This window comes from Sander lucioperca, chromosome 1 (assembly GCF_008315115.2).
Source record: "Sander lucioperca isolate FBNREF2018 chromosome 1, SLUC_FBN_1.2, whole genome shotgun sequence".
Lineage (NCBI taxonomy): Eukaryota > Metazoa > Chordata > Actinopteri > Perciformes > Percidae > Sander > Sander lucioperca.
Window position 1 is genome coordinate 37,439,680 of NC_050173.1, and position 12,724 is coordinate 37,452,403.

The 12,724-nt window shown below is 41.6% G+C and overlaps 1 protein-coding gene across 4 annotated transcripts in view; it reads left to right on the top strand.

Annotated features, from left to right (window-relative positions):
• Positions 1-12,724, top strand: part of LOC116064245 (glutamate receptor 3) — a 90,900-nt gene that overhangs the window by 33,850 nt on the left and 44,326 nt on the right. For all 4 annotated transcript variants that reach the window (XR_004108496.2, XM_031319297.2, XM_031319296.2 and 1 more), the window contains exon 4: positions 7,826-8,013. Coding sequence is in view for 3 of the 4 variants with exons in the window: in XM_031319297.2 (XP_031175157.1) it covers positions 7,826-8,013 (188 nt within the window). In the remaining variant the exon portion in view is untranslated. The remainder of the gene's footprint in view (positions 1-7,825; positions 8,014-12,724) is intronic.

Below are 12,724 nucleotides of genomic sequence, written 5' to 3' on the forward strand. Positions count from 1 at the left end.
AAAGCGCAACTCTCCTCTCTCCTGCGTGTATGCACTTCTAAAGATACAGACAGCATGCTGCTTCTGTTTGATTTGACATGCGCTGTCTTTTTGATTAGGACTACACTTGGCAGTGAAACTGTTTTTGGTTATATGCCTACTATAAACACCACATCAAAGCCTTGGCTACACAGTTTTGGGCTACTTTGTCATTCGCGCCATGGTGATTGCTACGTTTCTACCACGGAGGTAAAGCTTCCTTCTCCCGTGGGCAGAGAGAAGTGGAGGAGCTTATACTGTAGCTGCGGCTATACCATTTCTTTCCTCCTCTGAATTACATAAGTTGAATGGACCTGCTTTTAAGTCTATCTTCCTCTTTTAATTGCCAGTAGTTAAACACTTTCCTCAAAGGCACCTCAATTACCATGTCTTTACAGCTGCTTAGAGATTCTCATCTCATTCTTCATCAAATCACTGATTGCCTGTTTGTTGCTTCTGTGTGGTTTGCTAGAGAAGTCAAGAGCACAGGTCATAAAATCCCAGCAAACCATTTTCCACTATTTTCTATAAATTGTGGGCCTGTGCCAGATGACTAATGAGAGAAAATATAAAGCTGTCTTTCTCTCCCAGTCCAAGATTTTGATCTCCACTGCACAAACACTGCAGGGATCCTCAGAGCCCTGTGAGCATACTTCGCCCAGAGGCAAACACTCACCCGGCCCTAAATACTGTAAGTATTTATTTTGGCATCCTCAAAAGACAATGGAGAGAAAGCAACTCTGGGAATATTTATAAATTAGAACATACATAGAGATGTAGTTAATGAGTGAGGGTGAAGGAAGCGGTTGTTTTATGACCGCCCCGACATGTCATATTCCAAGTTCCAAGGCCACTGAGTTTGCTTGGATTTACAGTATTGAGACATGTTTCATCCAGTTTAATCCAAGATTCTTGCGAATTGTCCCAGCTTCAGGGAAGATGAATTCCGACCTGATGTCATATTCCATATTACAAACTATTAACATGATAGAACACAATAAAAGGTTTACTTCTATCCAAGTTTGCAGACTAACTAGTGCCTAATTCTTCCAAAACCTTCGTACACATGTGCACCACAACTGCATCACAGCACTATCATCACTGTAATGAAAAAACATCTAACACTATTTCTGGGACACAAGTAAATAACATAATAATACACTGTATACATGACTTTAGCATAGTTAAGTGGCAATATACTATTCATACTTTTTATTTAAATGTACATGGACATCAATTTAACAAATATAAATATGTTCTTTATTGGCTCTTACACCCATTATCTTATATTTTACAGAGTAATATAAGTACAAACACATCAGAAATGTAATCTTTAAAAAACATTGTCTCTTTTTGCATTGTTATCTGTCATATTAATATGTTCACACCCAGAGGTGGGTAGTAACGAGTTACATTTACTCAGTTACATTTACTTGAGTAAGTTTTTGAAAAAATTATACTTCTAGGAGTAGTTTTAAATCACTATACTTTTTACTTTTACTTGAGTAGATTTGTGAAGAAGAAACTGTACTCTTACTCCGCTACATTAGGCTACAATGAGCTTGTTACTTTTCTTTTTACCTCTTTGGTATTCTACGCGTCATTGTTTTTATCCCTCCCGCGTACGCCTCATTTTAATGTTTTATTTTGACAGAGAAAGAGACTTCCGCTAAAGGCTCTACCATGTGACTGTGTTTCACCAATCAAACGTAGTTGTGCGGTCTCATCACGTGACCATACTCAATCTCAGCGGCGGGACGGGTTAGCTTTACAGTTGTTGCAAAACAAAAATGTCAGAATCAACCGTCGGCAATGCAGACACAGACGAGGAGGAACACCCCTGGCCTCATATTGAAAGCATATTTACCTTATGCGGTGTCTTCTGTGTGTACCAAAACAAACGACATTTCAGCATTCAAAAACTCAACAATTAATTAATTAATTTTAATTTATTTTATTGATTGGATGAACTACAATTTGCCTTTGTCTGTGTGATTGAATGCTTGTGTTAAAAAATAAATCAGACGTTACTCAACAGTTACTCAGTACTTGAGTAGTTCTTTCACCAAGCACTTTTTTACTCCTACTCAAGTAATTATTTGGATGACTACTTTTTACTTTTACTTGAGTCATATTATTCTGAAGTAACAGTACTTTTACTTGAGTACAATTTTTGGCTACTCTACCCACCTCTGTTTACACCTTCCTATAGTGAAATCTAGCCATGAAGAAGGTGTAGATTTGCCAATGTGTTGAGATATTTGTCTATAGAGATTTCTGCCTTCACCCTAATACAGTGGAGGTGAATTACATTTCTTCAGTTAAGTTTCAGAGACGGATATAAAAAAACCTTGGCTCAGTACCACTAGGCGATTTATATACAGTACATGTATTAAAAATGCTGTATATTAATGTTTTTTTGTTCTTTGGTGAACTGACCCTTTAAAGAAATATTTTATATGCTGTAGCAACATATGGCAGCAAGGAAATTGCTGTGGTATCTGTAAAGTTCACTTTCTGTCTTTCTCTGCAAGTGTTCAGTCCTAAACAAGCCAAACCCCACAATTATGAGTGGAAGCCATTATCTTGGGTGTTTCAATTCAGTTGTTCCAGATGCCCTCTGAGACCCTGGACGGTGCTCAGCAGGGCGTTTCGCCCAGCCAAAGACTCTCATTTACCAGAGGATTGGCAAGTTAGAGGGGGAGAGCAGCAACATTTACTGTTGGCTCAATGACTACTGCCTCTTTTTCATGGGTGTGCTTTAGATTTTGATCCTTCAGAAATTAGTTCAGATTGGGGGTTTTTGTGCCCTTCATTTCTCCGTTTTAGCTGTTTTGGCTTGGTGGAGTCAGTTGCTGGTGGTTCCTTTTACTTATTGTGCACTGTGTTGTAGTTTGTGGCAATTTATTTACTTACATTTCATTATTTGATTAGATTAGTAGATTAGATTTTGGATTGATGGATTAGTGTAATACCAACAATGACACAGTGTGATGATGCAGTGTAATGTAAGCAAGTGTTATAGTTGTGGCTCTGATGCTGACAATCAGTTGTGGCTCATGCCAAGCTGGATGCTTGGAGAAATTTGCAATATGATTTCTCTGATTTGCCTAGTTAGCCCAGATCAGCTGTGAGATATGAGAGCGAGTTGTGAGTGAGTGAGTGTGAGAGAGAGAGAGATGAGGCCTGTGACACTCTGCACCGTACCCTAATGAGAGGCAGGGAACCAAAGGAGCTGGGCAATGAGATTAGATGCAACTCAATTCAATTACAGCTGAGCCGCCACGGGTGACGCTACAAAACTCATCCTGTTAAGATCCGGTTCACAGACGAAGAAGAGGACTGCAGCTCTCACTCAGCCGCTGTATGCTACACTGCCACAACATCTAATTCGCAACAGCTCTGATTTATAAACACACGGGACGTCATTAGGCTCCGTCAGGATTTGCTAGCAGACTCTGCAATGTTCTGATACAGATTTAAAGGGAAATGCAGAAATAATTGAGTTTTCACCCATCGCAGCCGTTTATACACTGCTCCACAAACTACAGAGCTGTTTCAAGTGTGTGTTTGAGATTAAAGAGAAACTCAATATGACCCGCGTTTTAGCTTTAACACTCCTCATATTCAAATAAAGGAACTCAGACCCGGACACAAATCTCACCCCCACTGGCCTGCCCTCGCTGTTACCCCACAACCACTGGCACTCCCACTCTCTACACTTTCTTTCTGCTAATATTAACTCTGCCTTCTATTCACTTCAATGAAGCATGTAAAGATTGAGGCTGGAATTATGCTTCTGCGAAGATACATGCAAACATCTCTTCAGACAAAATGCAGAAAAAGGGGTTATGTGTAACCATAGGTTACAACACATACATGCTATACTCATAGTCTGCACAAGTATGAAAAAAACTCTCACACTAACTTCAAATTCAAATTAACTCCAAGTGACCTCCATGCACGTTTGCCTACAGTACATGCAGCCCCTGCATATGACAAATTCAAGCATGCGTTTTCTGTCTTGGCAGCGGTGCAATCTTCAGTCTGGCAGGCTCAAATTCGGAGTCTGAGTTCACTTTTGTCCAACTTTGACCTGCATTCCATCAATGTTGGCCAAAAAAACACTGATGCAGGGTGTTTGGAAATGGAGAAGTCCTTATTTTCTTGTGCAATATATACACCACCAGACTATAAACTGCAGCATTGTTCTCATGCATCGTTTGCAGTCTGTGAGGATGGAGAATGTTGACTTGTACTTCAGGAGTGTGGAGTACAAAGCAACGTCATCAATTTCTCACAAAATTGTTTTGGCCTACAGGGCAGCACTACATGGTTTTCTCTGAAAAAGGCAAGAGAATCAATTGACGGTATAGTTAAGTAACTGTACTTTTAACTTACTTACTCAAACAAGTGGATTTAGTTTCTCTATAAACATTATGCAACCCACTGCTGTACAGTACATGTGTCACAATAAGTCAGAGTATTTGGTAACTACTCACTAACTACTCGATACAAATATACACATTGTGCTGTGCTACGCTGTGTCAGTATGTGTCGGTGTTTACACTACATAATGTGACTGGCGTCAGCGAGCATTACAGCATGTAAAAACTATCCCTGTCTCGATGGCATGATTAGCTCTGAGGAGCATGATCAGCAAAAGCCGCTGCATGCTGCTGCGACTTCTGTACAGCAGGGGATTTATAGCTGGTGATAAGGAAATCTTGTTGTTGTCTTCCATAATTTATGGAGTTGACTGTATTACATTTTTAGATGCCACACAGCTGTGGGGCTCCTAAAGGCGAAGGGGTGAAAGGGATTTATAGCTTTTCTCCATGTTAGAAATAAATATTACCAGCACATACATTTATGAGGTGTCTCCAATGCTATTTAGGAGGTTGACTCCATTGATTGGCTGAAGCTGAAATGGACTCTGGTCTGAGAAAGGTGACTGGCAGCTGTACATTTATGCAGAGAAGCATGGAATAACAAAATTATGTTTTATTTTTTACTTGCTGGTGGAGATGAAAACGGAGCTGTCAATCTTGTTGCTGCTGCCAGATTACGTTTCGTTCAAAGGATTTTGTTCATTTTCGATTTTCGATCAATAAACATAAAGTTTTCTGCTGACTGTGGAAAAACAGGAGCAAAGGTAATCTATTTCTGGACAGACTATTTACCACCACCAGATTCCATCTCTTAATTTCCATACAAATGTAAAACTAGGCAGGCATGGAATCTTCTCTGAATCTTAAATGAATCCAATTGTTCCAACACAGTTCAGGGTTTGCTGGAGGCAGGAGGAGATGAGCGGCGCACAAATCAGCAATTTCAAAATAAAAGCCCTCTGTGATTCTAATCTGATTGACAGGACATTGTTTCCTTCGTTCACATAAGAGTTAGCATAATTCATGTTTTTCTTGCACCTCAGACCTCGGAAATGAAAGTTGGAAATTCACAGATTGTATTTAGACACAAGAGATACTCAAATGTATGAACCCCAAATCCCTCAAGCATTCCCCTGTGAACATTCGTATTTTCTTTTGCCATTTAAAATCTTCTGAGACATGTTATTGTGTATTTCAAGCAGCACAGGAATCAACGATTGCACTGATACTTGCAGCCCTGAAACAAATGTCCACCCTATTATTTAACCCATATGCATGGCATGTCATACACCCAACGTGATTACCATGTGTTAAAATGATTCGTTGGCATTTGTACCTTTACCAGCCGTATTCTCGACAGTTTCCAAACCAACAGAGAGCATTTTGACCCAGTTAATCTGCATGACATCTCTTAATGTGAGAGGCTTCTGTTGCTGGGAAGACAGCCATGCTATCCAGCTGGCTTGTGGTTGGTGAGGTTGTGAGCATATGCCTGAGGAAAATGAATAATGCATCCATGTTATTCAAACCTTCATTCTGTAACTTTTGCTTTAGGTAGGGGAGATGTGAGGAGGTATGCTACATGAGAGACTGCCGCTGCTGTGCTCATGTAAAAATGATGATACTTCAGAAAAGCTTCAGATGTTCTCTTCACTCTTGGATTCCTTTCTTTTTCTGAGGAAAGTGTGGCTTTTGTCCCGTTTAAAAAAAATAGTACATTTGACGATGTTATGCCTTTATACTACACTACCTTCATATTCTTATTGCCCCATGGTGTTTCACATCACATGTGGTTGTGTGTTGCTACTTTTAACCACCTCCATGACCCTGAAGCCACAAAGGGACTATAAGTGTGCCTCTAAATGCCCTTAACATATCATCTGAACACAGTGTTGTGCTACAGGTTACATTCATGGACTATAAGCTGAACTCCTTGGAGATGTGACCTGATAACCGGGTAACAAGATAACCTTGAGGTCTGGTAGGCTGATGTCTGCAGGCAGTATGCCATTGCTCCATTGTACAGAAGATGACACACTGCGCGTCGGTCTCCGCTGCTTGCTGTGTCGCTCGCCAAAAGATCACTTGGTGGAGATGTGGCCGTGTGTTGCAGAGGCAGCGTCACCCCAGGAGTGCAGGACCATGCGGCGCAGCATTCTCAGAGCATTTACCAGTCAAGAAAAAGAAGGCTGCTTGACCATTCAGATGGATGGAAAAGAAGGGAAATGCAAAAGCAGTGAAATGAAGAGAGTCACAAAGTGGTTTTCTTGTTATAGCTGTTGTTGTGTCTTTGGTCTCTATGCTGGCTTTGTTGGCTGTCTGCAGCCGGTTCATAGAGATAAGGTTGTACGGAGAAATGGCTCCCAGTAAAAAAATATATGACAACGTTTACTGAGCACACTGCTGTTCAGACTAGTGTGTCCGACAATTTGCATAACACCCAATCACATTTGATATTAAATATATAAATATATAAATAAATAAATCGTCATATAAGATCTGTATATGTCTGAATGTGTGCCGGAATTTGCTGTTGCTGCAAGTTTGATTTTCTCCCTTTTCTGTATCAGTTAACCATACCGACAATGAAAAATGAATAGAGAGATGGGAAAGAAGCTTATTTTACATACAGTTTGCAATTGCATTGTCCATGGCTCAATGAAATACCAGCAGTGTGCTTGGATTTCATTAATAAGCATTATGTTAATTCTCGCCCGTTGTACATTGGAAAAGAGTTGAGCCATTTTTTGTTCCATCTTGTGCTATGTGCAATCTATCCCCCCAGAAATAGGACTACACTATTCTTTTTGTGGTACGTGATTTGACCACAGTGTTTCTGAGCACTCTGTTAAATGAAAATATTTCACGTGTGAATTAATTATTAGAAGGGCTCATTCTCCATTCTTCTGGTAGCATAATGATCTCTCTTTCTACCACTGGCCCTGGATGAATCTTTCATCATCTTTATCTTTAAATGAGTTGGCACAATCCTCCAAGGAGACACGGGCTGCGATGTGTTTCACCACGCTGTCAAAGTTAACATGTGGCTGAGCTAAGTGTCGTAATTTAATTGATGCCAAGCGCAATAACATCACCCGCTGATCTTTTAATAATATGGAGATACGATTCCTGTCCTTTCACTTCATTATGATATTGCCTTCTCAATATGCAAATGTAAATTCACAATCACTTCCACACGGGGAACAAATTCTAGACTCTAGATAATATTTTAGGGGGCTTGCAGACTTTGGAATGCTACTTTAGATTGTAATGAGATGGCCCTTTAACCTTTGGTTTCGAGCGAAAACCTCTCTGGAATAAATTAGCAGTCTCTTAGTTCTTGCATAACTGTTGCTACTGTGTGCCTCTTTTGTGTCTAATCCTCTGGGTCTCTCTCTCTCTCTCTCTCTCTCTAGGTTTCTCTATACTGCAGGCCATCATGGAGGCAGCAGTAGCTAACAACTGGCAGGTGACCGCCCGCTCTGTTAGCGGCACAACCGATGCAGCAGAGTTTAAGCGCATCATTGAGGAGATGGACAGGAGGCAGGAGAAGCGCTTTGTGATTGACTGTGAGGTGGACAGGATCAACACCATATTAGAACAGGTGAGCCTCGTACTCACTGCACATGTGGTAACACCTGTAGTTTATATAAACAAACACCTACACTGTCCATCAAGCCCTTTTGTTGCTTCCTGCTTTTGTCACATAATTACCAAGCAAGTTTAATGTACAAGGTGACAAATATTAAAGGGCTACTCCACCAATTTCACATGTCATTTTAGTAGTCATGGTGATCTGCAGTTGGACTGGGAGACTACAAATTGATAACAAGAGGCACAACAAGTATGTGAAGCACGAAAGACATGGTCGCTTACTATGCAAGGAGGATCTAACAAAAGATGGTATTGAGTTGCATTGTGGGAAATGTAGGATCCACATTTTTGGAGCTTGATTCATACTTCTCTTTTAAAGCTGATCTAATCATTGTTTTTTCTATAAACAATGGATCAAATGACTATGAGTATTGTGAAAGGTGTCGCTCCCAGTGACAAACCCACAGAGAATGATCACCCAACTATCACCCAGTTTCCCTCAGCTCTGTGGATTTAGGACCAGCGGCTTAACTGTTTTGGTTCACTCTCACTGCTCTCATTAGCTTTGTTTTTGGCCATAGAAGGCAACTGTTAAAAAAGAAGCTCTAAAGGTGCCCAGCACCAACTGGTACACTGACAAAGTTAGTGACTAGCTGGTGAACATAGCGGAGCTTTTAGCAACTTAAGAGGCACATTATTCATTTCTATCTAAAACTCTTGAGCGTGCCATTTATAATCAACTCTCTACCTATCTCCACCAGAACAACCTTCTTGATCCCCACCAGTCTGGCTTCAAGGCTGGCCACTCAACAGAAACTGCCCTCCTTGCTGTCACTGAGCAGCTTCACATCGCTAGAACAACCTCTCTCTCTTCCATTATCATCCTTCTGGATCTTTCTGCTGCCTTTGACACAGTGAACCACCAGATCCTCATTTCGACACTCCGAAATCTGGGTGTCTCAGGCTCTGCGCTCTCATTACTCACATCTTACCTGGCAGACCGAACCTACCGGGTAACCTGGAGAGGGTCTAGCTCAGAACCTTGCCCACTTAAAACTGGGGTTCCTCAGGGATCAGTCCTGGGTCCCCTCCTCTTCTCTCTGTACACCAACTCTCTCGGGTCTGTCATTCAGTCGCACGGCTTTTCTTATCACAGCTACGCAGATGACACCCAACTAATTCTCTCCTTTCCTGAGTCTGAAACTCAGGTAGCATCACGTATCTCGGCCTGTCTGACTGACATCTCTTCTTGGATGTCCACACACCATCTGAAACTCAACCTCGACAAGACTGAGCTCCTTTTCCTTCCAGGGAAGGGCTCTCCTACCCAAGACCTGACTATAACAATTGACAACTCTGTGGTAGTCCCCACCAAGACTGCTAGAAACCTGGGTGTAACACTTGACGACCAACTCTCCTTCACTGCTAACATTGCTGCAACCACCCGATCGTGTAGATACATGCTGCATAACATCAGAAGGATACGTCCCCTTCTAACGCAGAAGGCGGCTCAGGTCCTGGTTCAGGCTCTAGTCATCTCACGTCTAGACTACTGCAACTCCCTCCTGATTGGCCTGCCTGCATGTGCCATCCAACCCCTGCAGCTCATTCAGAATGCAGCGGCTCGACTTGTCTTCAACCTCCCCAAGTTCTCTCACACTACACCTCTCCTCCGCTCTCTTCACTGGCTACCAATTGCGGCCCGCATCCGCTTCAAGACACTAGTACTGACGTACAGGGCCACGAACGGATCAGCACCCGCTTACATCCAGAACATGGTCAAACCATATACCCCAACCCGCCCACTTCGTTCTGCATCAGCCAAACTGCTGGCTGCTCCCTCACAGCGAGGGAGAACTAATCACTCAACCAAATCCCGACTGTTCAATGTCCTGGCTCCCAAATGGTGGAACGAGCTCCCCATCGATATCAGGATGGCCGAAAGCCTACACATCTTCCGCCGAAGGCTAAAAACGCATCTCTTCCGACTACACCTCGGATAAAATCTTGAACTTGCACTTTCGAACCTGCACTTTCATATGTCTCTTTGTAGCTTTGCCTATTTAAAGCTAATGTATTTGCACTTACTACTTGTGGTCTGGAGTTTGAACCTTCACAGTTGAAAGCACTTAATTGTAAGTCGCTTTGGATAAAAGCGTCAGCTAAATGACATGTAATGTAATTATTCCCTCAGGAGTTGGTGGAGACTAAACAGAGCTAAAAGAAGGGTAAATATTGGACTCATGTAGCACCATGGCTACTCAATGCCACTGTTTGCAGATCAACTTTCCAAGGTGATACTATGTCAATGTTTTCCCCACAAGAGGCCAAAAAAATCAGTCCATGCGTGTTTAAATTTTTGTCATGGGAGTGAGTGGAAGTACAATTCTAAACTGCTGGAGTGGCCCTTTAATTTGTGGAATCATTGAGTCTATAATTCAGTATCTTGGAATGTAATATGATCTCCTGCACGTTTTTGTACCACTGCCTGTTTTTTTATGTGAGTTTTTACAAGTAGCTGATATCTAATTTGGTTGAGTTTGTGTAACCTCATTAAGGCTTAACAGTGTGTTAAAATGAATGTGAGGCACAGCCTGTTGGATGACCTCAGTTTGGTGTTGTTTGGTTTCTAAGTATGAGGCTGGTGTGTTGAAGCTGCCTGAGAGCCTGAGGTTGAGAGGTCCAAACGTGAGCAGCCATTTGAAGAGACCACTGGATGATGCACCCCTTTTAATCCTCTTTTAACAACCCCAAACCTCCTTTCCTCTATCACGTCCATTGCCTGGGGAGGAAATGAAAGGTCCACCAGTCGTTGTAGTAGGGGAAACACAATTACCATGAATGGATGAGTGGCTATTATGCCATGCATCTACTCTGTCCGGCTGGCCCGCTACACCCACTGCCTGCTTATAAGGCAATCAACTCCCGAATTGGATTCTGCTGGTTAACATTAATTTAGATGTTGGCTTCTCTCTGCCTCACAATATCCCCTCAACGAATGTTAGTTTCACTTGTTTTTTATGAATCTAATTCGATCCCAGAGTCATAGTTTAAAGCAGAATGGCTTTTAGTATTAATTTGCTGTGTCTAATTTAATTCTTGTGCTGCAAAATTTCCTCACTTTATTTAGGGACTATACTGAAATCTATTTCCTTTTTATGTTTAGAATATGCATCAGCTTTTAAGAGAAGCTTTAATATTCATTACAACTCACATGTGAGGCACATTAATGGTTGCATCTTTAATTGCCCCCCCCCCCCTTGCAAACAATAATAAGGACACAGGGCAATAATCTGTTTGATGTTCTCCTGTTTCTGTCTTTTTTCCCATTAATGAATTATTTCTTTTTCTTCTAGAGGGAGCTCTTTCCCTTCCTCCAGCTCCAACTATCACCATCATACATGTTTCTGTCTAAACTTTGTTTTATTGCAAAGGAAAGGGGAAAATAAAGCTTTTACAACAGCTAACCTTCAAAGCAGCAGTGTGCTCAATTTTGCCCCTTTTCAGTGACAACCTCAGCGGGGGATGTTGTTGGAGCTAATTGAAATAATCTGGCAAGCACTGCCAATATGGATGAGTCACATGCATTCAGGAAAGCTGCTGGACTTCACTCTCCAGCTGCCCCCTATTGGGCCATACCATTATAGATTGAAACAGGGATGGACTGTCTCCCATGAGGGCAATCACACCAAAAATGGCACCCACTGTCAGCTATGTGGAAACCCACTGCTTCTACCTGCTGCTGCAGTTCTGTTAACTGATGACTGGTGAATAGAGTTTCATCTCTGGGCAGGAGTGAGAGTTTGAGCAGAACCTGTGTGCCGAGGCCGGTGTCTGTGTGTCGCAATGTCAACCTGTCGCTTCAGTCCGCCAAGGTCACACTGCTGTTGAGAGAGGATTATGAGGCAGGACAGATTCAGCCAGCTGATTGCTGGGGGAAATGGGAATCAGATCAGTGGCTTAGTTTTATGATTTCATTTGGAGTAATCCCACACAGAATGTCTTTATACCAGGCAATGAAGTTCATGGAGTGTAGAGCTATCTTGAATAGGCAAGAGTCGAGCTTCCACAATTTAGTACAATTGCACACAAAGAAAACGCTCCATGCTGCTCCTCATTAGCACCACCTTTGATCTAGGCTGCTAATGCTTTGGTCCTGCTGGGCCTTTGTTGCTCTACTACAGTAGTTCACTGCACCGTTAGAATTTTTCATAAATATTTCAAGGAACATTCAGTGGTAGTATATTTACTCAAGTACAAGTTGCTTTTTACTCACCAACAGTTATTGACTGTGACTAAAGGCAGGGCTCGAAATAATTTTGTTTCCTCAGTGTCCTGACTTAACAACCAATGTCCCAAATTGAAGTCCTTGTTTTGATATGAGTTAAATTAAGCTCTATCGCATCAAGCAAATTTTAATTAGCTAAGTAGGCTAATTTTGATAATTTAGTGCTTATCGTGCTTTGAAGTGGGTGGGGCTCAACTGTTCGTCCATGCAACATTTGAATTAAAATCTGATGACATTTGGCAGTTGTTTGCTTATTTTGCCCAATCTGTCAATTAAATGTGACCAAACCACACCCACACCGTCCTGACGAAGCAGATTCTTTTCAATATTGAACTATTAATAAATAATTACTTTAACTTTGATTGTTTGTTATATATTCATGAATTTAATGTTGTAGATAAAAACTTTTAACCGAAAACAATTTCACTAACTA